Below are 25933 nucleotides of genomic sequence, written 5' to 3'. Positions count from 1 at the left end.
TGAATCCAAGTTTCATCCATTGTTATAAATCTGCGCAAGAAGTCCGCTGGATTTTTGTTATACAGCTCCAAAGCACGCTGTGACATCGTCATGGGGTTGCGTTTTTGCTCAGGAGTAAGGATGCGCGGCACCCATCTTGCACAGAGCTTGTTCATGTGTAATTCGTTATGCAAAATGTGACATACACGTTACACTGAGATGCCAACAGCCTCGGCAATTTCACGCAACTTCATTCTCCTGTTTTCCAAAACCATATCGTGCACACGGTCAATCAATTCAGGGGTTGTTGCACTTTTGGGGCGCCCTTCGAGCGGGTCATCTTCAATGCTCTCTCTCCCCCGCTTAAACTCAGCAGCCCATTTCTTGACTTTGGAGTATGAAGGTGAATCTTGCTTGTAAACTTTAACACACCTTTGGTGAATTTCATTCGGAGATAAACCTTCTTTTACAAAGAACTTTATCACCGCACGGTACACAAGCTTCTCCATGCCTTCCGGTGCTTCACACTACACCCACTGTGATCGACTGTCAAAGCCAAACTGCTAATCGGCACTAGATGGCGTTTCATCTGAGACTTGCAGAGACTTGTATGAACGTGCACATGAGTGCTACAAGTTCTCGCTCGCGTGATTCTTATTGAGGCCGAGAACTTTTCAGACCACCCTCGTATATATATATATATATATATATATATATATATATATATATATATATATATATATATATATATATATATATATATATATATATATATATATATATATATATATATATATACACAGGCATGTATTTATATGTTCGTTTTTGTTTTTGTTTTCTTTCCTCTTAGCTGACCTGCACATTGTTGCATATTGTGTTGGACCAGCCACTAGCCACTTTAGGCTATCGGTTCAAGTAATCTTTGCATATGCAATTGTCTGTTCATGAAAATAATGTTCCATTGATTGATTCATTTATTGATTGATGCCTACATTGGTCTATGGTCAAGGCGTGCGAGAGCTATTGCAAGTGATCGTATCTGCAGACCTTAGCAAGGACAGTCGCAGAAGATGTGTTGTAATGTCTCCTTGCTAAAGCAGTCATCACGAAGAGCATTGTTGGCCGTTGCAATGCAAAAAGAAAATGACCTCGTGAAATCCACTCTAAGCCATAACTTGCATGGCAGAGTGGGCTCTCTTCGGTGGAGTCCATCCAAAAACGTAGCAAGGCGTTCGGGTGGCATTGCTGATTATTTTGGCTATCATAAATCAGCAAGGAGGTGAACGATGCCATGTGAAATTGGCAGCCATTGGGTAAAAATAGCCATTAAGCATAATGAAACATTGGTTCACTGACTAAGAATTGGAAAGATGATTAAAGATCATTAAAACACCATATTTGACTACACTGATTTGGTATTGCTCTTTAGTATCTCTTAATCAAACCCAGATATGCCATGTGCGATTTGAGGTTATCTTTCTGGAGTGCTATTGCGGAGCAATTATGTTGCGATTCTGTGACTTTTTTGATGCCATTCACTGCCATTAGCCGTCTGCCATTGATCATAATTTCCGGGCTGCACCTTTTGACCTATGGCAGATGGCTAATGGTGGCGAAAGGCATAACAGTCATAAAATTGCTCCGCGATAGCACCCCTGGAATACATATGCGCGATTTCGTGTGTTCTTGAAAACGATTGCAAACAGTTAATTAGCATCTTGCATCGAAATGTGACAATACTACAATAGTATTTGCAATCAATAGGACACCAGAAGTGTGTGTCTTTGCCTTCCCAGATGCTGGAAGCTGCCCCCCAACAGAAGATGAGGTGTTAGCGGAAGACGATAAGAGTGACCCTTTGAAAAAGGCCTACTTCTGCAAGGAATGCAGCAGGGAGCTGCGGCTGACACTCCCGGAGATATTCCAGCACCGAAAGACCCACCAGTCTACGTCACAAGGTATGGTGTAACTTACAAATTTCCCTATTAAAACCAAAAACTTTAATAAAGCAAAGGCTTGTTTACTTTACGCAAGTGGCTTGATACAGCAACAAGCCAGACCAATATGACTATTCTATCTCAATACTTCTTTCTGTGATATCTAAGTATACTAGTATAAGTGCCACTTGAAAGTATCAGTAAATGATGTTAAAGGCGTACTGACAAAAATTTTTATACGTTTTCATATCGTTGCTCAAAAGAAAAACACTGGCATTGAGTACCCCAAGAAGAGTAATATGGAGCCCCCAAATGTGCAGAATATATTTTTAATATTGCTACCTTAAAGAACCACTTTAGATTTCGATGTGAAGGGAGCAGTTTCACAGCTACATACATAGTAGGTTTAAGTCATGTGGGGACAGCAACTTGGGACATACTAGCAGAAGCTCTGGCGTCTGCTGTCAGTTGCACGTTGTGCACGTACGTATACAGTGATGACAGAATTGTCGTCCAGCGACTCCGACAGCAATTACGGCCGCATGCAGGACGCAGAGTTCGCAAACTCAGTAAACTGTTTTCACTTGTCATGATAATGTCCATTGCGGTGGGACTGACTCACAGATGCTGGGCGATGAAAACTTTAAAATCAGACTAATATTCCGTAGTTGTTTCTTGGCTCCAGTGAGTGGAGAGCGGTAACACTGCATGCCAAGGAAATGAAAAATGTCCCTTTTGCAATGCCTCAAAGTCGTGCCAGTACTCCGTTTAAGTGCTTCCTTGTCATCCCCAGCCACTTGCTCCATTATTAGTGTACGTACCTGAAGCGCGTTGCCACTTATTCGTCATCATCGTCCAATGGCTCTGGCAGGATGCACTAAGAGCATCATGTGCCATCTAGAGCCCAGTGGTAAAACAACAGGAAGCAAGACTTTTGTTAACAGTTGATGTGTGTGTGTTTTTATTGGCTGGGCTCCCCGTATAAAAGGACACATGACAGAAGAAACAGCAATTTCAAGAAAAATACACTCTATAAAAAAAGACATGCTTCTTCCCCTAGAATCGATATTTACATCATTCCACATGGCAGTCCTCTAAGCAAATCACTGCGTACACAATCGAAAACTAGTAACGCCGCAGCGGTGACCGTCTGACGGTGATGATGAAGGAAGGTGTTACTCTATTTCTGCTTGTTTCTGGCGTGGAACTTCTTGGCAGTGTCATTTGCGTGGTCCCTTAGAAGTTGACAGGGCTGGAACTCTGGTCCGAACGTTTGCGTGAACTTGTCCATCCACTGGCAGAGCCTGTCCGCGCCGTACGTGTCGATGAAGTGAAACGGACCGCCCAGGAACGGTGGGAAGCCGAGGCCGAACACGGCACCAATGTCTCCCTCAACCTGCACAGCATCAAGGAGTACACTCGAACCTCGACATAACGAATTATTGGTTACAACAAAGTAAATGAAGAATAGCCTTGGTAATATATACAGTGGTTCAAATATACACTTATAACGAGTTTTCGGATATAGCGAAGTTATTTTCGTGTCAAATGCAACTTTGTTATGATGAGGTTCAAGTGTATGTAAATTATGTCTGGAAGTGAATTATATACTGTTAAAGGGACACTAAAGAGCAAAACGATTTTTCTCGCATTAGTAAAGTAGTCTTCCACGATACCAAAAACACCACGCTTGCTGCGAGAAGACGCTTAATAAGCCAGAAAACGCGCAAAGAGAAAATACAAGTGGCGACGCCACCTTGGAATTGCCGCACCATTTGCCGTGACGTCACATATTTTTGACGGCGCCTGCTTGGACTTACGTAGTTCCTAATCGGTTAAATCGAAGTACATTGTCCTCTGAGGGGGCCAGAGACTTTACATAACAAGTTTGTAAAAATTTCGTCGAGCCAGTGGCGCCAAAATACGTTAAATGCTCTTGGAAATCTTTTACGTCACGAATTACAAAGTTCAGCGCGAAATTTAAAACTGAAACTTTCAACTTCGTTTTCTCCTCTAATAATAAACCTATGGTGGTGAAATAAACTATACAAGAGTTCTCCGAGCACACTTTAATCAATCTAAACCAATTCATTGTTTCTCTTTAGTGTCCCTTTAAGTTGCGCCACGATTGTTTGTAGGATTCAACAATCCCATCAACCACGGCTGGCAATTGAACCCGCTATCTTGAGCTAATGTATGCAGAAATATCAAAGGCTTTACTTTAATGACAGCCATATACCTATAGCATAAGCTGGAAGCTCAAGTTCATTATGTGTTGAACATCAAATTTTTGGATGCCCAAGCTTACCTGCTTTGGCAGGTCAGCACATAAACCAGTACTAACTCCCAAATCACATTTGAAAGAACATTCCTGAATTACCTATTCTCTTCTAGTGCTCAGTGGATTCAGCACATTAAATTAACAGAACGAATGCATTGAAAACAATGTATTCTAACAATGAATCCAGAAAAAAAGAAAGAATTTAGGTAAAGGAGGGGGTTGGCTTGTAGTCTGTTATCATTGTGTTATTGTACTGGAAAATGATATACGCTCAAACCTCGATATAACGAACACGGATATAACGAAGCAAATGAAGAATAGTCTTGCCATAGCTACAGTGTTACAAATAAATGGTTATAACAAATTTTCGGATATAATTTTCGTGACAGATGTGACTTTGTTATAACGAGGTTTGAGTGTAGTATCGTAGCGCACTCTGTACATGAAAAAGTGAACTAGGTGCACCGACTTGCTAAATGTTTTTGGTATGAGGAATTTGGACATACAGTAATACCTCGTTAACTCGAAGTAGTAAAAACCAGAAAAAATTTCGAGATAAGCAGATTTTCGAGATAAGCAAAGTTGGGCAAATTCCATTGAGAAGTTCAGTTCTCTCTAGAAACGTTATCCCTACTGACCAGTTTCTTAACAGGAGCGCCAAACTGGCTCTTTGTAAAGGTTTTGAAGAAAAATAATGACATACTAGCGCTATTAACCAGCTGTGTTTTTCGGCACTGCCTTTTTATTTAGTGCAGAGAGACCGACTAAGGCTGGTCTGCCTCTCAGTAACAGTTGCACCTAGCAAAGCTTTCTCGAGTTGCTTAACACATCGCATGTGCCGATCATCCACGCCGCTGCACTCAAATTTATTTCGCATCAAGCGAAGCATGTTTCTTGTTTCGGCGGATGTCGTCACCCCTCGAGTAGCAGCGTCGACGCTGCCGCGATCACTGTGCGTGACGCCGTTGTTTGGCATAAGAAAATGGTCAAACCAGCCGATGTTGCAGGCTAGGTCAGTTTAGCCCACCGCTAAGTCCAGAGAATCGGCCTTATCTGTCGATGTGACTGGAAGGGGCTCCTCTCGCACGATGCCACACATTCAGCGCCGTTTTGACGTCCGGAAGCTTCGAGCCTCGAATCCGTTTCTTTGATTAGGGCTACCTTTCTTTGCAGCATCAGTGACTTGCTTTGCTTTGGTGGCGTTATCCTCACCACATCGCACGGCCGACGAAAAAATCCGCGCGACGTGCCTTGCGTAAATAAAATGCTGAAATCGCATCTCTGACGGTAAACAAAACGTGTACGACCCGAACTATTTTGCAGGGCCTGCTTATGTGCACGTCTATAGCGTCACATGACGTGACACAGGGTTGCTCGACAAAGTTGGTATGCCGCTAGGTTCCGACTTTACTTTCGGGAACAGTGTCCACTTCGTCGTAAACGCGGCAGCCTCGCGCGAACCTTGTGAAACGTATGACATTTTGCCGCTAGTATTTTGTGAAACAGTTCGGCGGCGAAGTTTCGGTTCCATTATCAGTCGAGATTTCGAGATAACCGAAAGTGGGCACGGAAATACTTCGAGATAAAGGGCAATAAATACATTGCACCTATGGGAAATTGTTCGGTACCGCGGAAAACTTCGACTTAGCCGATTTTTCGAGATATGCGAGTTCGAGTTAACGAGGTATTACTGTACAGTCGATCCCGGATATATCGAACTCGAAGGGGATCGCGAAATAGTTCGATATATCGATAATTCGAAATATAAAATATGCGTATTTAAGGCTTATATTAATGCATTCGTAACAAGCGCTAGCATGACGATTCGCTCACAACTAGTATGCTAAATAACAAGGTGGCAACTTTTTCTCTTGCAAGTTACCGCACTCTCTTTCACACGGAAATAGTGCGTAAGGTTGTCTTCGTTCTTGCGCACTGTCAAGTTCATCAAGTCATCCTAAATATCATTGAAACTTTCCAAATAAGCAAATTCAGCCACAACAGTGGTGATTGTCGCTGAACGCCGATGCAAGCTCTGGAGCGCGGTAAAAGGTTGTTTAGCGACGACATTGGCATCTTCATAACCGCACGGGCCCACTTCCGCGGCACCGGCAACATCAGCCTTGATCTCGGCATCGATGCAGTCAGAAACAGTGACGTCATCTGCACCGATGAAGTCGCTTGCTGTACTCCTGTCCGAGAGCACGCCCGGAAATGCTAAGTCGCAAAATTCACTGAGGCACCGTACGCCGTTGTCAGCAGTCATGACGCACCCAAAGTCGCCACCTGGCACCAAAGCCCGCAAGGAAACGGTTCATGACGGTTCTTTGCTTGACCTCGTTCCAAGCACCAGTCATCATTCTATCGCTACGAGTGGGTCAATGTTCAGTTTGTCTCCCGAATGAGGCTTTGTCAGGAACGAAGCGAGAAGTACACAAGTTCTCAAGCCGCAAGAGACAACGCTGCCCACAAACAACGAAGGAAAAGTCCCCACCACCATCGACATCATGGCGATGACGATAGCACTTGCGGCTTTGTAGCAAGCAGCCGCTGCTTTGCGCGAAAAGCAAGAAAAAGCGTAGCCTCAGAGATGTGCGTTTTATAACCGAAAACGCCAAAAATACGTCACGACGTTGCGGATCTCGAAGGCCATGCTTTTCAGGCCCGCATGCCATCGTGCGCGGACAGGGCAGGGAATGCGAACATTGCGACGAGGCTGGCGAGTATCTCCGCATGCAATCGGCCCCTTTGAAAAACACTGCCCGCGCGTTACAACCTACAGATTGCGCGTCAAACAAGCCGGTGCACTCACAAGCGCTGCGCAACCAACCAGATCAACGTAATGCAACGACCCCGTCTTATCGTCACATGCGCACAAAGAGTAATCTGAACTTGTCAGAACGCGGCCGAAAATGACCAACATTTGTTCGAAAAAATGCACTCCCTGGAGTTTGGCACAGCGCAGCATTCGATATATCGGATGTTTCACTGTGCAGGAGTTTGATATACGTGTGCACCAGCCCTATACTTTTGCATGGGAAATTCAAGGGGATTTTTGAACTGTTCGATATAGCCAATAATTCGATATATCCGAGATCGACTGTATTGCAGTGGACAACCTGAATGAGTTCATGGTGGTGAGCTTGCAAAATATGTCAACATGCTCCACAGGAGGTAAAGGATTAAAGCACTGAGCTTGCACTAGATTCTTCAGTAAGAGTTCTCCACGGTTATCATAACCGGACATACTAAGCGCGTATGAAACACACATGGACAAGTGGCTTCATTGTCTTTGTCATTCTGCCTGCACACTGCGCATTCTGTTATGGTGATCACCAACGAACTAGTCTAGCACCATGTCGAACCGAAGTGTATTGTACACTCACTGGTAGTATAAGGTAGGTGTGCACATAGTTTGAAAACTTGCCACAATGTGGAGTAACTGCACAGCGGCTTACAGTTTTTACCACGGTTTATGAAGACACCTGTCACTCACCGGGTTGGCTAGAACACCTTCCTGCAGGCAGAGAACGGCTTCGTTGATGAATCGGCTCGCTAGCCGGAACTGGAGCTCTTCTACCGTGTTGCTGCAACAGAAAAGTTGAAAATTTGTGAAGCAACGCTAGCACGATGGATTTGCAAAACGGAAAAACTAAAAGATGTCTGCATGTGCGTTCTTACTCGAGCTTCTTTGGCAGTGCATAGTTCTTGAGCATGCTTTCTGCCTCGGCGTTGATGGGTCGGTCCTTGACACCAGGCTTGTAGATGTAGCAGCCCTTGCCAGACTTGCGTCCTGCAAGATGTCAGAAACCAGTTCGTATGCAAAAAAAACCTACATGACGGTATGCAAACCACTTGTTCACATCCAATTTTCTCGGACATCTTTCATAAACACACATGAATCCTTTTTCTTTTTAAACAGCAAATGAATAAACTACGTGGAAATGGTATAACCGTTATTAACAGAATCAGCTTGTGTAGCGTTTCCTATGAAACTTGACAGCGAGGTGCAGTTTTTTTGCTGCCGTGATTACGATGATAGTATGCAGGAATTTGTCTACGTAATCTTTTTCGCTTTTTTGAGAGGCTGACTGTTCTTGTGATATATATCAAAATTTTTAAGCACATAGTGTCCTAAACACAGGAACACAATCAATCCCTGCCCATATGCATAGTCGATGTGAAATGGCGCATTATTTTGCCAAAGATGAGCAGTGCCCAATGTCACAAAGCCATTTGAAGACACAAAGATGAGGCTTAGTGAAGCCCATCTCTACCAGCATTGCCCATGCTGGAAGAACCACCACACTTGAGGTTTACAGACATAGCAACAGTATTGCCGTCATAAGTAAGTTTTTGCAGAAAACTATGTTCTGGGGTGATATTCTGGACACTGTCGAATTCCGCCATACAGCAAAACTCGTTAATTCGGATGTCACAGGACCAGAGAAAATGTCCGAATTATAGAAAGTACCAAGAAAACAATAAACAGCTGTCTACTACATCAATGCAGTTTCATTTTCTTGACGAATACGTAAATTAAGCACTTATTTTGCATAAGAGCAGTGTAAAAGCTGCAATTTTCGTCATATGCATTCATTCATAACGTGACTGCGGCTCAAGACCCTCTTGTATTAAGCAGAAATGTGCTCTGAACCCATGCCTTATATTGTACCACCACCACCACCATGCGCACATGACAAGAACTTTTTCGCTGGAAGAATGGCCAGCAACTGATCGTTCGTCCACCACAATATAGCGAGCAAGTTTTATGCCAGCATGCGGACCGCGGCTGAAGCACTTCATCTTTAACTTCCACCATGTTTGAGTTCTGTGACATTGCACGTGCATTGCCCAAAGTTAAAACGAAGCTACTGAGTGCCGTATCCGCTGAGGACGAATCCATGGTCACGAAATACACAATCATAGCATCCGCGCTGTTCTGAAGGCACGCGTGCGGCCTATATTCAAACTCAAAAAACGGCTGAGCACCGCATCTGCTGCAGAATAAACCTGGCTCACTAATGCGCAATCACGGATGGTAGCACAACGCAGTTCTGAAGCCATGCGATGAAAACAAAAGTACTGCTTGTCCAGCTCTGATCCAGTCGCTATCGACGCGATCATAGATAGCGCCCATGCAGTTTGCGTGCACCAAGTAAAATCGAAAACAAAACAAGTTTGCCGCAGCCGCTGAAGTCTTGGTTGCCAACAACGCGATTGTAGTAAGAATGTGGATGGCGACCACGCCTTTCAGAAGGCCCGCGGCCATTCTGGTTGTTCTCGAACTCCGTTGTCACTCCTTTACGTCGCACATTTGCGGAACTTCGTGCTTGGCGTGGTCCGAGGATTGTCCGAATTAACCGGGTTGCGGCCAAATATGACTGCATTAACGAGAGTGTGTTGCCAATAAACAATACATATGCTTGCCGGGACCAGGGAACACGTCCAAATTATTTTTCCAAATTAACAGGGGTAGAATTAATGAGCTTTTACTGTGTCAAATTTTCTAATGGCAGCATTTTAAGCCAATCAAAGAGGCCAAGCAGCCCTCTGGGCCAATCAGAGTTGGCCAATGGCCGAATTTGACAATGTCCAGGATAGCACCCATGGTATGCATATCTTCAGCACAGCTTACAACAAAACGTTCCATTTTTATGGCTCTTTGAAAATGCCCTCTCATCCACCTTTACTATACAAAACTGTTTGCCAGCAAACAAAGCTTACACCCTCGATCCACCCGTTTTCTTAATCATTTCTTGTTCGCAGATGGATGAAAAATCACCATGCACTCTACCAAAGAAAGACTCACCCAGAAATCCTGCCGCAACCATGTCCTTGAGAATTTGCGGGTTGCCGCCCTGGAAGCGGCTGCCAAACTCCTTGCCCAGGTACTCAGCAATGTGCTCGGCGACATCGATGCCCACTTCGTCGACCAGCGTGGCCGCGCCGACGGGGAAGCCAAATTTCTTGGTCAAGGAGTCCAGCTCCTTGACTGTGACTCCCTCCTGCACAAGTCCCACACAAATGTGCACTTTTGAAGAGGGAGGGGAAGCCATCGAAGTGTTCGAATGGATGCATTCAGAGAGACTCCTGTGTCATCTTTGCCATCATGGCAACAATGACAATGCTGTTAAGCCTTCTCATAATGATGTTGCACAGAACTAAAAATATCATGTGTTTATATCTAACATTCATCCTATGCATGATACCAGCGAGAAAAAGGGGTATGCAACTGTACGCCAGAGTGACGCAAAGTAATCGTCTCCAATGGGTGCTCAAAAGGTCTCGTGTCAATCCTGGACCACCAATCAGCAGTTAGTTGATGTGTTAATTAAAAGCAGTTACATTACAAACATGTGTTTTGCAATGTCAGTAATATTTAACTGTGTGATCAATGTTATCATGCATGGGTCAAAATCCATTTGCTCATCTAGAATGTGCCGCTTCAGTTGCTATATAGCACATGTGTTTACCATTTTTGCTACCAGAACATATATCTCGTGTTGCTGAGCAAACAAATACAGTCGAACAAATATATCCAACTTGAAGCGGATTGCAAAATAGTTTGATACGCTGATAATTCAAAATAAGGAAATATGCCTATCTGAGGCTTACTTAAAAGTTTCACCTGTCTTAGTCTCTCGAAGTCATGAAATGCAATGGAATTTACAGACTTGTTGCTCTAAGGCCGCATCAAAGGCACAAAAGATTATTTATTCACTTTTCATATACGCCTTCTTGTGGAACACTTGCACTGAACCAGGAGGCCTTTTACGTTCTTGAAGTCACAATGCTGTCCTCTTTATGAATAGCAGAACGGCCACTAGTAGTATGCTTCACTGCACAGTGATTAGCTCTTTCTGCTATTAGCACTCTTCATCACAGTGCGTGGCTGTTTTGCGGTGAAGCTTACAAAAGAAAATCCATCGTTGCAGAATGCAAATACCTGCCACACAAGCCATCCGTATTTTAAGATTAAGACACCACTTTGCTGGTTCTCCTCAATTGCTTGCACTGCTTTTTAGGGGCGAAGCTCCTTTGGGTGTAGGTCTGTCCCTCCTCTGTAGTATGTAGTAGTAGTAGTAGTAGGTAGCCACCTCTTGTTCTTGGAGTGTTCACTAGATGGTGCTGTCGTAGCCACCTCTAGTTCTCAGAAAGATTCCTAGATGGTGCGGAGGCGCTCGCTGCGTTGCAGATGCGTGCGCTAGTCCCCCCCCCCCCCTCTCGCCTCGCGACGCCGACGCAGGCAGCGTCTGCTAGCGAGTTTCTTGATTGAAAAAACCGACTGCTCGCGCTGCACAACCGTTCACTGACCACCCCGTATATATAGGCACTGGATTTTGACCTCCAAGGTAGCGCCTGTGTGAGATTTCTCCTGTGTGTGATTAAACAATAAAAATTCACAGCGTAGATGTAAAATTAAAGTGAGCTGCAAGTCGCCATGACTCTCATCGACCCTTTAGTATAAACGCGCCCGATCTCACGCCGTTGATGATGCACTGGGCAGAATTCACGGAAGATTCACATATGGAGCGTGTCATTGGTGGAAGGCAATCGTTCGGTTTAGTGCAGCGACGTACGCGAGAGGGACCGTTGTAATAAAATCCGCTCACTGTTGGCGCGCTTTCGCTTTCGCTCGGAGTATTCACGGTTTACCGATGATTCCCTCCGGAGCTTCGCCCCACTCATCATTCACCCCGTAGATATACTGCGGATTTTTTTGGTTCACAGCCCCGTTTGACAGCATATGCTGAAAACAGTGCAGCTTTCTTGGCATCAACATTTCCTGTGACACAAGTGATCTCACACAAACTATGAGAGGTACACCTTCAGGGGTGCTGCGCAGTGCAGCTTTAGATTTTTAAATCTGGAGCTGAACGGGAGCTTGACATACGCGTAGCAGAGTGCTATGCTTTTGCATGGGATTTCCAAAGGGATGTAACAAGCGCTGAGCATAGTGAATGCAATACATCCGCACTTGATTGTACAGTCCAAGCCTGTTTATATCAAAATCGCATCCGACCTGAAGATGACTTAGCGCTGTACTTAATTAACACTGTATTATTCTAGTTTAGTTCGTTATAACCAATCAATGGTTATACAGTCGCCGACCGATAAATCGGACACCGATAATTCGGACATGCTCGGTAATTCGGACAGTCGCGCGGCACCCCCGATGATCCCATAGAAGTAATGTGTAAAGACGACCGATATTTCGGACAGGTGCGAGATCTACATTCGATAATCCGGACCCTGTCCGAGACTGCCGCGCACGCCGAATCGCCAGCCATTATCTCCTCCGGCACCCGTACTATACAAAGTATGGCCTCAGAGATCAAAATGAAAGCTAATTGGTGATCTATGAGGCTCTATTTCGATCGCTACTTTATGCCTCAGATTTGCGATTGGAAATGCTGATCTTGGAGGCACTGGTCAACTGTGGGAAATCGTATCGACATCGCGAACATCCTACATTCCGTTTCCTGTATCCCCGCGCTGCGCTACTATCGCCGCCATTTTGTCGAATGCGTCTGCGGTAAAGCGTTCTGCGCGCGCGTTCATTTTTATCTTGAGACTTGCTTTATTTTACGCTTTGCTGTCTCAAAAGATCTGAGTTAAATGGTGCCAACGGTGCCCTCACAGCCAGCGCCGAAGGCCGCGCCGACGACAATTAGGAAAGGCGGCAGATACATTCAACTGCCGATTTTTCGGACGCCCGATTTTCCGGACATGCTCGAAAATTCGGACGCTTTCGCGGCACCGTCACCAGCCTCATAGACGTCAGTGGTCAAGAACGTCGTAAATTTCGGACGCTAAAACTCTTCGGTGTCCGATTTTTCGGACTTTCTGCCCAAATTGCAGGTTCGAAAGGCAATAATTGAAGCCCCCACCTCTGCCGCGTCTATCATCTCGTAGGTTCGAACCAGCGCTTTCGCGAGTCGACCTGTTTGCGACAATAGCAGAGTCTAAAAGTCAGCTTTGTCGCGATGCTGAAGTGTTATGGGGTGAAGCGGACCAGAAATTCAAAGGGGCCACTATCACTGCGCCGTGCGGCGATGTCTTTACGGATAAGCAGTGGAAATGCACGGAGGCGTGATGGCGGCAGGTGGCAAACACAAACATACAGCTCAATCGCTGACAAGCCTTACGATAAGCATCTTCAGTCAACTGCTCGATAGTGCATGTGGCCTGGTGCAGTTGCATGCGTAGTGCACACATTTAATAGGCGAGAACCCAAACGCGCCGCGCCGCCATTCATGCTGCCTCTTTGTGCGACCGCTAAGTGCGCCGCACAGACGCGTTGCCTTCACAAACGAAACCAGCTCGTCATCGTACAGCGATCACATCACACTGGCGGAGATACAGGCGGACTTGGTTGCACGTAAGCGGAAGTGCAGGCAGCAACGCACTGACAACTTTTTTCGACCACCGGGACCTTGAAGTGTCAATAAAAGTTTTTTTGTTTTTTTTTGGCGCATTCGTTTTTTCGGACATTCGATAATTCGGACTTATTTACGTTCCCCGTGGAGTCCGAATTACCGGTCGTCGACTGTATCAGTTTTCGTTATACTGAGTTTTGACTGTTCTTTAGCCGATACTGTTGCAGATCTTGTGTCTGGAAAGCCGCGAATGGTTTCAGAAAGCGTTCCCACCTGCAGAAGCCTGATGGCTTCAGCCAACATGGCCGCCAGGATGCGCGTGGTGTAGAAGCCGGGCGCATCCTTGACCGTGATGACCACCTTGCCCTGTTTGAGTCCCACAGCAACGGCAGTGGCTGCGGTGTCCTGCGAAGTCTTCTCGTGGGTGATCACCTCCAGCAGCTGCATCTTGTCGACGGGGGAGAAGTAGTGCATGCCCACCACCTGGATGGAATTGCGAGTGAACCGGTGAATGCCACAGTGCAGTGAGATGGGTACCGTAATTTTTCACATATAACGCACCTCCTGCATATAACCCACAACTACAACCCACGAGAAAAAATAAAAGTCCCCACATAGTTTTCACACATTGCAACTGCGCAAATTATTTTACACTTTGACAGAGATTACCCTACTAGCTGTTGCAATAACATTATTTTTGCTCGGTTTAAGTCACCAGTGTCACTCCCCAGTGCTCAACTTTCTGTTAGTCTTAGCTGGAGCTGTGACTGCCACCTTCCGTGTATTGCCAAGAAGCCATCTTGCACACCAAAATTAGTGCATAGCCCACACTTCAACTTGAGGTCCGAATTTTCTGTAGTTCTTGTGCAGGTTATACGAGAGTAAATGCAGTAACCAGGCTACAGTACACTCTCAGTGAACGGTAATCTCTTAAACAGAACTGCTGCTTAAATGTAACAGCTGCCTGTAATATGGTTGGTTAGCGGAAGCGATCAGCTGCCTTGCTTCGATCATCTGGGCAGGGCCTCTCCGGACTTCTCAAGTTGTATCCGACTGTAGTGGGTATGCATTCATTTTTTTTTTTAACTTATCCATCCCAACAAAAGGTGGGACGCAAGAAGTAATGGGACAAGTGGCTTACATACACAATGTGAACACTGCCATCAAAGCTCAAGCAAGACTTCTTGCCTTTTCGGGTCTTTTGCTAGCCTGCGCAATCTTGGAGATGGGCAGCGCGGAGGTGTTGGACGCAAAGACGCAGTGTGCCGGAATGACCTCCTCCACTTCTTTCAGCACGGCGTGCTTGATGGCGAGGTCCTCAAACACGGCTTCAATGACAATGTCGGTCGACTTGAAGTGGTCGTATTTGAGCGTGGGCTCGAGCGCCGACATGTACAGATCTCGCTCATAGCTGAAAGGCGCGGAGAGAGAAAAGGACTCGGTATTGGGATGATAGGCCAAACGCACACACAAAAAAAAGTTGACAAAAAGAAGGGATATTCCAAGCAAGAATTTAGTACAGGAACGAAGAACTCAAGGTCATTCAGAAACACATCCTGTTCCCTACTTTCTGTGAAAAGGGTCACATCACAAGAACTCTGCACAACGTTATGGTTGCTGGTGACGGCCCACACAACGTGTCCGGTTAACTGAACTCACCAACTTCATGCATTACAGTGAAGACTAGGGCTCATCGCATAAGAACGTGACTTACGTAGCCGCAAGAAAAAAGAAACGATACAAACGCCCGGTTTGTGTCGTCTGCTTCTCTTCTCATGTGTCTGCGCACCTTACACTTCTACCATGAATATTTTCCAACTAGCTCAAACTGTCATTCTAAGCTAGAGTTCATATTATCAAATAAGTACAACTAGAGCTGGAAATGTGTTCCATAAAGGAAGCGGGCTCTCCCTTTTTACATCGCTAATCCTTCCTTAATGCTTATACAAATTGCTATGCAGGGTCAGAGGTGGACGACAGAGAAGTCGTTTCATTGGTTCTCAGTCTTGGTTGGCTATCAAAATTTTCGCTACACTGCGTCGAGTTGGCGAGGCAAAACGCAGCTAGGCTTTGACAGCAACGACCCGAACTAGCTGTTGGTGAACGATAAGTCCCCTTTCTCTGTCTCTATTTCACACAGTCCGTATCAGCCACATGCCAAAGGCTTACGCGGATAAGCGCTTCTTCTTGACGCCTTCGTCCAGGCCCTTGCGAACTTGCTGCTCGCCCCGTGTCAGTCCCTTCTCGGCAGTGTCCTTGAGCACCACGCTCCAGCCTTTGTCCACCGAGACTTGCGCGATTCCGGCACCCATGAGGCCAGCTCCGAGGATGCCCACTCTCCTGCACAATGAGACGACAACGTAGGCTCATGCATCTTCAACAGACGCGTCTTCGGACTACAGTCGAACCCAAATATATCGAATCTGAAGGGGACCACAAAAAAGTTCTTTACATAAGTAATGCGATACATAAAATATTTCATATATCAAAAATATATTCAGGGAGATTTTACCATTGTTCGATGCACACAATAATTCCTTATAATGGGTTCGATATATGCGAGTCTGACTGTATCTTCAAAGACAAGCAGCTGTTAATGAACGACTGTCTAGCCAGATTATGTAGGAAGCTGCAAATACTTGCGATTTTGGCTTGTACACTTTCCTGTCATGATACAAACAAGGAAAAAGAAAACAGGATCATATTCACATTGACTTGAGCACACAAAGGCACCTGCTGATATCCGTGTCAGCTCGCAACAACTAAACGAGTAATTATTAAACGTCTAAATCATCATGCAAGCTTGTCACAGTCGATTAAGAGGTCCAATACAGTACTGGTATGTTTGTATGCTTCTTACGCTAATTCATGTACCAAGAAACACCGCATGAAAGCTGGAGATACCAGAACAGTGTCACATTTAGAGCTATGGAGTTTTGGGCAATTCTTAAACAACTCATACTGCACAATTAAGGAAAGGGTTGGAACATGAAATAAGTGTCGATAGACGCAGTGCTCAGCGGCACACGCATATTGATGAACGGCAGTTTTGAAGTTGGTTTAGCTTAGCAAATGGTTACAAAACGGCAACAGTACACTCACTTGACTTCATTCTGGGGCTGTCCGAAGCGATTCTTCTTGCAGGTAACCTGACCGAAGTAGAGACCCATAAGCCCCTTGGACTGCGGGGTGATGCAGAGTTCGCCAAAGCCCGAATGCTCGGCTTCGTAGCCAAACTTGGGGCCCTTCACTACGCCAGTCTTGACAACCTGCACAACAACATGAGTGTGGCCATCTAAGCTGCCATCCGTCAGATTAAAACCCGGTTTAGGAGCGTGTGACCATCACAGTCACAAAACACCACCAAGCAATGACCCACTCAATTCAAAACAGCACAGCAGGCCAGTTTGCGGCACCTGTCACCAACTGCTAGGAAAGTGCAGACAATCACTGCACGCTGGCTTGTCAGCCTCACCATGATCCAATCGCCAATGCTTCATAACTTTGCAAACACAAGTACTATGCACACAGGCTTTAGTTTGATGGTTGCATGTGAAAGGGCCAGGCACTTCAAATGAACATTCAGTAAGCTTAAGGCTAGCAGTCTTTCATCCCAATAGTGTGAGCCAATTGGCTCTGCCCCACATAACACTTGAACATCTTGTTACTTCCTGTTATTATCATCCCTTTTTTTTCTGCAACAAGGAACACTGGGTTGCTTAATCCAGCCATCAGAACAGAACTGATGCACAAGCCTGATAGGCTGCAAAAAAAAATGTGTGATCTGGGAAATATAACATGCAATAACAATTTTTCTGCATAATTTTTTACTGTGAAAATAAAAAGAAAAAAATGTGACAAGACAGAATGCGCACTATAACAACAGTTTGAGAAAGGCGAAGGGAGGATGGTGTGCTCCACTGGCCGGATGGTGTGGCCACGAGTGAACATGTAGGCTGCCCATCAGCCGTTAGTAAGAGATGACAGGCAATTTTGCCGTTTATTTGTAAAGAGTGGCACCACACAGCAGTCAACATAAGGACTGCCACTTACTTTAGACAATACAACTGGGAAGGGAATTGTAAGAAACTGGAAGCTAGCACACATGACCCCAAGAATTACACATGAGTTGTGATTCAAGGCACGAGAGCTCTAAAAACTAAAGACATACACTGGAATGTATGAACGAGGTTTTACTGTATACACCCAAGCCATGTAAGCATGGAAATGTGACTGATCATTAATTTCACCACTGTACATTGTTGCTGGGCAAAGAATAACAAGAGGGACGGTACCTCGAGGATTTTTAGCGGAGCTGGGTACAGTCCCTGCGTCATCTTCATCACCTGATTCTTTGCCTTGTCAAACACCATGTTCCGCACCAGTTCGTACTGCAGGGCCTTGTTCATTAAACCTATCGAAATGACATTCATCACATACACAGCAAAGTGTCAGAAACAATACATTTATATGAACGAAACAAACTCGCCAGAGTGTCCATCAACTTACGTTCCATCAGGGGACGTGTTCGGTTCGGCTTCAGTGATCCATCAGCAAGGCCTTTGGCGGCCTGAATCGCAACTTCTTCGAGGTATTCGATCATCCGTTCCTCGATGGGTTTTATTCCGGGGCCTGAAAGAAGTGTGGTTAATTTGAAAATTTAGAGCCTTGCAGGCCATTGCAAAATGGACTTGGAGCAAGCATTTTGTCTCGTCAGTTAATGAAAAGACCAAATGATGGCTGGCATGCAGTTCCATGAATCATTCAATGCTACCACTTTAATTTGATAAGATCCATTTGTACCAGCTCGTGGAAAGCTAGCATTTCTGCTGAACGGCATAATTTTAAAAGCTAAAAGCCAAGTCTCACACCTGAAATCGGTGACCTTTATTAACTGTGACAATAGAACTCACTGATATTCATGTACTCATGGTCTTACCAGGACCCATCATTAACTCGATGATACTTGACAACAAATATAATGAACAGAGCATCGGCCAAAAACCATAAATGCAATTAGAATTTAATGCATTGTACTAGTAGATAAGCCGCTGGGAATGAACCACTAGTCTAGTGGTCTAAGAACACAATTACCCAAGGGCTCCACTGTTTGATCGACAAGTCCAATCTTTTTGGCCCGGTCTGCACGTACGTTTCGGCCAGTAAGCATCATATCCAACGCCGTTGGAAGCTGGACCTGGAAAAGCAGTTGAACACAAAGTAATCTCGAAACCGTTACAACAAAAGACGTGAGGAAATTGAAACGGCATGCCAAAAACTTTGAACAGAACAAGAACTTGTGCAAACTTCACCACTTCGAATCCCAATTGATTACACTCTCTGGACTTACAAGCTTTGGGAGACGCTGAGTGCCGCCAGCCCCGGGCAAGATTCCGAGCATAACCTCGGGAAGACCGAGGACCGTTTTCCGGTCCTTGACTGCTATCCGGTACTGGCAGGCCATCGCAACCTGAAATGTTTTGTGTCGGATGAGAGACGGAACTATTTATGGCAAGCTAAAAATAACAATGCAGTCACACGGCAAAGGTGTCAAATGGTGTGCATTCGCACGGTTGTCACGTAAAATGCTGCAAAATGCATAAAAGATGACACAGAATTCATCAGCAGTCTCGCAGCAAAAGCTGATTGAAACATAGCAGAGGCACTTGTAACTACTTACATGCTCTCCCAGTCCCAACTAAAAATACACATTCCACTCAAAAGAAGTTCTGCAGGTATTCATCCATGATACTAGTACTTTTTTTAATAAAAAAAAGTATCTTGGAAATAATTTGGGAGGGGGTGGGGTATGTGTATGTATAAATCAATGCTGTTGTGGTTTCAATATATTTGGGGCTCAGGCTGTAACAACTACAACCCAACCACGAAATAAACTCTTCCTTTACAGCGTATGACCGGTTTTCCTTACAGACATACACTGTCAAGATTTATTATTCCTACAAAGAGCTGCGATGGGCTTTGTTTGAAAGAAATGTGCAATCATGCAGGAACATTTCAATGTTTAATGCAGGTAGACATAGCAGCAATTAAAATTAATTGCTGGGGGTCTTATGTGCAAAACGACAATCTATGCGGTAATGAGGGAGGCATCTAAATTAATTCTGACCACCTGGGGTTTTTGAAACATACATATAAATCTGCACACGTGGCTGTTTTAGCTCTTTGCGGAAATATAAATGCGGCCACTATGGCTGAAAATTGAACCTGTGCCCTCATGCTTAGCGGCACAGCGCCTTAGCCGCTGAGCCGCCACGGGGGGTACAGTCATGAACAATATGAAAGGGAACACGAAGTTCGTACTTCAGCAATGATTAGTTGTGGTGCGCAGTTACAAATCTGACATACTGATTAGCAAATGTGCCTTTCCACTTGAACATTTAGTGTTATGGACATTTTTAGTGCATGGCACCTGCGTTTAGCCACTATGGCCTCTTGAAGGCCATAGTTCGTGTTGCAGCAACGATTAGTCATAAAGCATGGATAGGAATCTGATGTACTGATTTGCAAAATGTACTTTTCCACTCAAACAGTTACGGTTACAAACATTTTGATGCTTTGCAACTGCGTTTGGCCAATATGGCCTCTTGAAGGCAACCTCGGTGTTCCCTTTCACATTGTTCATGAATGTAGTACCACAAGCAATCCAGTTACCTCCAGGCCGCCTCCGAGGCACGAACCCATGATGGCTGCAACGATAGGCTTGCGGCTGTCCTCCAGCTTTTGGACCAATTCCTGGGCCTCGCGGGAGAGACGAGCAGCTTCCGCTGCAGTCTTGCATTTGTCCAGCATCCTGATGTTCAGGGGCAGCATGGATTATTCATCTGTTCTCCTTGCTTAAGGATGGTTACATGGTTACTCAACCATACACATGCAAAAAAAGAAAGGTTCAGCCAGTCCCACATGATGAAAACCATTAGACTTCGAGTGAAGCTGTAAGCATGCGAGTCTATGCAGTTGTCTAAGTGAAATGACGTCACATGGCGTCGTAAATCTGCCATAAATCATCTCGAGCATATTATCATTTCGAGCACCATAATAATCATTTCATTTCGTTTTATTTATTTCTTTATTCACTACCCTCATCTGGTCAAGTGACCTGCATGACGCCTACTACTACTACTACTGCCACTACTATTACGACAACGATGACGTCGCAGGTTTGACTGAGAGCCATCTGACCAGGTAAAGTCACGGTATGAAATTATTGCTTGGTGTACATACTGGAACCTTGTTCACAATACAAACGACAAAACTGACTTTTCTTAGTGACAAGATTTGGGATAAATGTGCTACAAAAATCTAAATAAAGGCAGAAGTTCAGGGAAAAATGGAAGCTTGAAGAGACGAAAAATTTGTGAACACGGGGTGTTGCTGAAGCCGACGTTTTAACAAGCGAACTTTTCTTCAAGGCTGCAGCCTTGAAGAACACAAGTCCGCTTGTCGAAACGTCGACTCTAGCAACACCCCTTGTTCGCAAATTTTTCATCTCTTGTGCTACAAAAAGTCATGCGTAGATTTTTTTTTTCTGTGTCTAGCCAGCCTCACATAGCCATGATAAGATACCCTGTAATAACGAAATATATCAGGTGAAAATTATAGTGCAACAAACACAATTACATCCTTTCAAATCCCCATACAAGCACATATCTGTCACCCTTTTGTTAATCAAGCAAAACTTGTCTGCGAAGAAGTACAATGAAGTATTCCTTTTCCAAATAAAAAGCGACTGGCCATCTTCAGAACATATTTGCCTCGAAACAGCATCAGATCATGTCGCATGCCACACATGCTATTTTTTTAAAGGTTTTTTATGTCTTGTCGTATCTCGCATTAGCTTCTCGTATGTAAAAACATTTCCTCATAAGCTGAAACTCGCAGGCACCCACGACTGGTGCAAGCGACACACAAAACAGGTAAGCCTATGCTTTCATAACATCTGCAGCGCTTCGCAAACCTCCTCCAATTCTGTGCTGTCGCACATGAATTAACAGCTGTGACGAGAGCAATGCCAGGGAACTCGGCAAAAACTGACAAGAGAGATAAAAATCGCACAGTGTCCAGCAGAGACACAGTGACAGATGCAGTACTTCCTCTTCAGCAGGGCAACTCAATAACCCCGGCCCCCACAGCTGTGCAGTAACATGCTGAGCTGTAGTGACAAGCAACATCTAATAAAAAAAAAACATTCTAACTTCAAATTGGGTTCATACACCAGTGGGAGAAGCAAAAGGGATGAGAAAATCAGGACAACAAACACAGCACTGAACCAGCAAATAGAAGCTTATTGAAAAGAAAACTCATCATTTTATTTCATATCTACCTGCCTTCTAATTACACATGGTATTTCACTACACAGCCTGTCAAACCACCAGCTTTGACATGCCTGTCAAAGCTGGTGTGGCCTTAGCTGGTGTGGCTTTAGAAGGCACGGCTCTGTAAAACATTTCCCGTTCGCTGCGACAAAATTTCGCCACCGCACATATGTACTTTTGTGTACTTGTAATAGAAGGTTCATATGCAAATTACTTTGCTAGTGCTGACATCTTGTGAAGCAGTGTTTTTAAACAATGCAAGCGAATCACTTCCAGCAATAACCAACTCTGCCTATCTGCCACTGTAATCTTTTTGGTCCAGATATACTAATCACAACCAGAAGTGTTCTTCGTCATTTCCCCTCTTGGACAGGTCACGCAGCTAAGGAACACCTTTTGTGGGCTATGGTTGACTCCAGCATTACACTGTCACCACCAGAGGTCACTATGTGATCAGGGCAGCATTGAGGACACATTTATCTCCTACAGTATCTTATGATAAATGTATCAGTATTTTTATGTTGGATACATATCTGGTGTATTGTATAGATAACATACTTCTACAGGATAAACCACTGCTCAAGGAGCCAGAAATCCCTGAAGCACACCAAAACAAAGAAAATAGGATTTTCTTTACAGTTCATTTGTAGAGAACTTATTTTATTTTTATTCATTTCCGTACCAAAAGACAATCCTACACACTTACCTAAAACCACACTTAAAGGGACGTTAAAGAGCAAAACGATTTTTCCCATATTAGTAAGGTACTCTTTCACGATACCAAAAACACTACACTTGCTGCGAGAAGACTCTTAGTAAGCGAGAAAACGCGCAAAAACAAAATGTGGGTGGCGACGCCACCTAGAAGTTCCTGCGCCATTCGCCGTGACGTCACATGTTTTGACGGCGCCTACTAGGGACTACGTAGTTCCTAATCGGTAAAAATGAAGCACATTGTCCTCTGAGGGTGCTATAGACTTAACATACCAAGTTTGGGGTAATATTGTTGAGCCAATGGCACCAAAATACGATAAATACACTTTGAAATCCGTGACGTCACGTGGGAAGTTTTCGACGCAAAATTTAAAAATGAAACTTTTTTAACTTCATTTTCTCCTCTACTAATAAACCTATGATGGCGAAATTAACGACATTAGAGTTCTCAGAGCACAATTTATCGATCTAAACCGATTCACTGTTTCTCTTTAGCGTCCCTTTACACTACACTTCATTCAATCATGGCTCTTATTAAGTTTTGTTTGGAACACAAGTTAATACCCCTGTCAGATAGAAAATCTAATGTCATTTACAGCGAATGTCATTCAGTTGTAATGTCTTTTGTCTGCTGTCAAGCGGGGAAACTAATGCTATTAGATGAAACGACATTTTCTGTTGAAGAGTTCACGAAACACATTCACATTCGATTTCGAACCAAACGTGTGGCCTTGGCACCAGAAACTTTTAAGGAGATAGCGAATGACTTCTGTATATGTAACTTTTTTCATTCATAAACAACTTACTCTTTACTAGATTAACTAATTGCTGGTTTGATGACGTAATAGTACGCGCGAAAGTTTCTAAAAGAAAGCTACTCTCAACTGCAGCGGCTGGACGCCAGCCATGTTTCATTTGTGCTCTGTAGTCGTTCTTGCCTGGATCACAGGTGTTGATCGTCCAATTGCACGTTTTTGGTGGTCAAGGTGGTGACTACATGAATTTGCTGCCGCCATCTCATTTGTGCTACCAGAGTGTCAGTCACGCCCCCATGCTCCGTCATGTCGTTGGCCATGTTGTTTTTCGAGTGGCTCTTGGCTTGACGAGGAGCTTGACTTCGTTTGTGTTGTGCAGCTGTGGCAAATTGTGTAAAACGGCTGCGCTTATATTCTTGGAGCAGCTTTTGAGTGATAAAAATTATTTTCGAGGACACACACATGTTACATGCAATTTTTGGTCGATTTTTATTTCTGCCAAAGTCATGGCTCAGGAGGGCTAAGGTCATCATTTTAAAATTATATTTGTTTTTGTCGCGCGACAGCAGGCAGGTAAAATGACATTAAGTTCACCTAATGTCATTGATTGTAAACAACGCTAGATTTGCCGTGTGACAGGGGTATTACATACTTAATTTTTGGCCCCCACAGAGCAAACACTTTTCTGATAAAAAGCTGTTGCAATGCTTCACTATATTTATAACTGCATGCTTCTTAGAACAGTGAAGCATAGGGATTGACGATGACTGTGACAGCACTTGGAAGACCAGTTTTGCCAGGTTTCGCGCCAGTGCTTGTGGCGCCCCCACCTGGCGTCGCCTAGCAACTGCAACAGGTGGCACCACGCGTACTTGATGCAGGTCTTGTGGTTGGCACGCAGGCAATGTTTGAATTTTAGGAGCAGGAAAATGACTGTGACAGTCACTCAGCCGTATGATGCATGTCTCAGCTTAGCATGGAAAGCTTTCTGCAATAATGCACATGACCAGCTTGTTGCCATTTTATGCAAGTGTTGCAGTTCCCACATATTCCAGAAAACAAGTGAACTGGCATGTCTACACGCATTACTTGCTTTCTTAAATAAATTTAAGTAAATTGTCAAGCTTCTAAATATGAAAAGGATGATCGGGCACCAAGCTGGCTTTTCGCTGTGAGAAGCCACTTTCAAAAATCTGTGAGCCAATTCTAGTCAATTACTGCAACGCTTATAGATGTATCAGCTTGTATGTTGTACTTTAATAAGAACTTTGATGGGTACACTGAATGCATATTTTAATGTACTTTTAAAGCATCTTGCCCAGCACCTTTAGGATGTGTTCCATTCGTCTGCACTACACCAAAAAAAATCTCCATCATTCATCAGATACAAATCAAATTATTGCTTCGTTATACACCACACCTGACAGTGTTTATCATCACTGCAGTGATCAAAATTTTTATGCGTATACCATTTACAAACACGTCAGCCTTACAAGATATCTGCTCCGGCGATGAAGCAGCCAGGCTTCGAGGAGATGAGTACACCGCTGGACACCGAACCGTTGTTCGTGAAGTCGTCTAGGATGGATTTCACATCCTCCATGACTTCGGCATTTAGCGAATTCACCTGCGCGAGTGAACAAATCGTGTCACCAACACACCGCAACACGGCTGATGAAATCTACAAACCTTCGAGTTGGGCGAGTCGAATCGAATGACGGCGACGCCTTCCTTGACATCGTACTTTAGGTGTTTCAATTCTGGGGGGAAAAAATGAGGAAAACACGGGCGTTATTTTCACATGAAGGCGGGGCTACAGCGTACAGGTAGGCAGGAGACCGACGATTCAACTTACGACGCATGCTTGAAAGTGAGAATGTCCTCACTGAGCTTCCTCCTGAAATGGGAAACGCGTCATTTCAGTTACACATATGCGCGCAGTCTTCGCGCATCCGTGCGATCTCTAGCCTGCGCCTGCCCAAGGTAACAACGAGATACGAGGAACAACTTCAGTAACGTAACGTGACATCCAACCAAGTCATGTTCAGTTGTTAACGCTAGCGTAATTGCGCGAAAATACTCGTATTTTATTGTACCAACAATTTCAGCGATGATACGGCGATGCCATGTAAAAGCACGGGCGACAATCCCAAGAGCGTTCATGCCGGCAAGCCCCCCACAAGATAGGGGTTATTCTGAGTGACCCCGATAGTACCAAACAACGGCGCACTGAATTCCGCTTCTGAATGTTACAAAAAAGCGAACCAATGTGTTGTCAGTTCTCATTAGCTACTTACGGATCGAAGAAACCAGATGAGGATAAATTCGTAAAAGTCCCAGCGCCCTACAAGCCATACTTATTTTCCGTACTTCGCCTCCTCGTTGACTGCTAAATGATTGCCAGCCGGCTGGGTGGTGGTAAAACCCGATGCTATCCTTATTTACATGACACGTTGTCTTTACTTAAAAAGTTACTCACGCCGCTTCACTCTGTTAAAATTTAATAAGTATGTTGAGTTAATTTTAGACTTGTTGATTACAAGCTCTCATT

At 44.5% G+C, this 25933-nt stretch overlaps 2 protein-coding genes across 2 annotated transcripts in view; one reads left to right on the top strand and one right to left on the bottom strand.

Annotated features, from left to right (window-relative positions):
- The window catches only part of LOC119372044 (probable ATP-dependent RNA helicase DHX34), a 38919-nt gene extending 28694 nt beyond the window's left edge, over positions 1-10225 (top strand). The window contains exons 17-18 of the mRNA XM_037642482.2: positions 1776-1937; positions 9967-10225. Of these exons, the coding sequence (XP_037498410.1) occupies positions 1776-1937; positions 9967-9974 (170 nt within the window). The 3' untranslated portion in view covers positions 9975-10225. The remainder of the gene's footprint in view (positions 1-1775; positions 1938-9966) is intronic.
- On the bottom strand, positions 2849-25816 carry LOC119372045 (trifunctional enzyme subunit alpha, mitochondrial). Its single transcript, XM_037642483.2, has 17 exons — positions 25680-25816; positions 25238-25279; positions 25072-25142; positions 24876-25009; positions 20253-20391; positions 18931-19050; positions 18675-18777; positions 18090-18212; positions 17876-17994; positions 16683-16849; positions 15750-15920; positions 14769-14991; positions 13854-14063; positions 10010-10205; positions 7879-7990; positions 7694-7784; positions 2849-3312 (listed from the first exon to the last, which is right to left on the bottom strand). The coding sequence occupies exons 1-17, from the start codon at positions 25735-25737 to the stop codon at positions 3097-3099; spliced, it is 2295 nt and encodes a 764-aa protein (XP_037498411.1). The 5' UTR covers positions 25738-25816; the 3' UTR covers positions 2849-3096.
- Positions 25817-25933: the final 117 nt, after the last annotated feature.

Source organism: Rhipicephalus sanguineus, chromosome 10, assembly GCF_013339695.2.
Source record: "Rhipicephalus sanguineus isolate Rsan-2018 chromosome 10, BIME_Rsan_1.4, whole genome shotgun sequence".
Taxonomy (NCBI): domain Eukaryota; kingdom Metazoa; phylum Arthropoda; class Arachnida; order Ixodida; family Ixodidae; genus Rhipicephalus; species Rhipicephalus sanguineus.
The sequence above is the reverse complement of the archived record's forward strand: the minus strand, read 5'-3'. Positions and strand labels throughout refer to the sequence as shown.

Excerpts from the sequence above, each read along its gene's own strand:
- LOC119372045 (XM_037642483.2), bottom strand. The coding sequence starts at position 25,737 with ATGGCTTGTAGGGCGCTGGGACTTTTACGAATTTATCCTCATCTGGTT. Across the intron at positions 25,143-25,237 it reads CTCACTTTCAAGCATGCGTC|AATTGAAACACCTAAAGTAC; the intron begins GTAAGTTGAATC and ends TTTTCCCCCCAG. Across the intron at positions 18,213-18,674 it reads TCAAACAGTGGAGCCCTTGG|GCCCCGGAATAAAACCCATC; the intron begins GTAATTGTGTTC and ends CACTTCTTTCAG.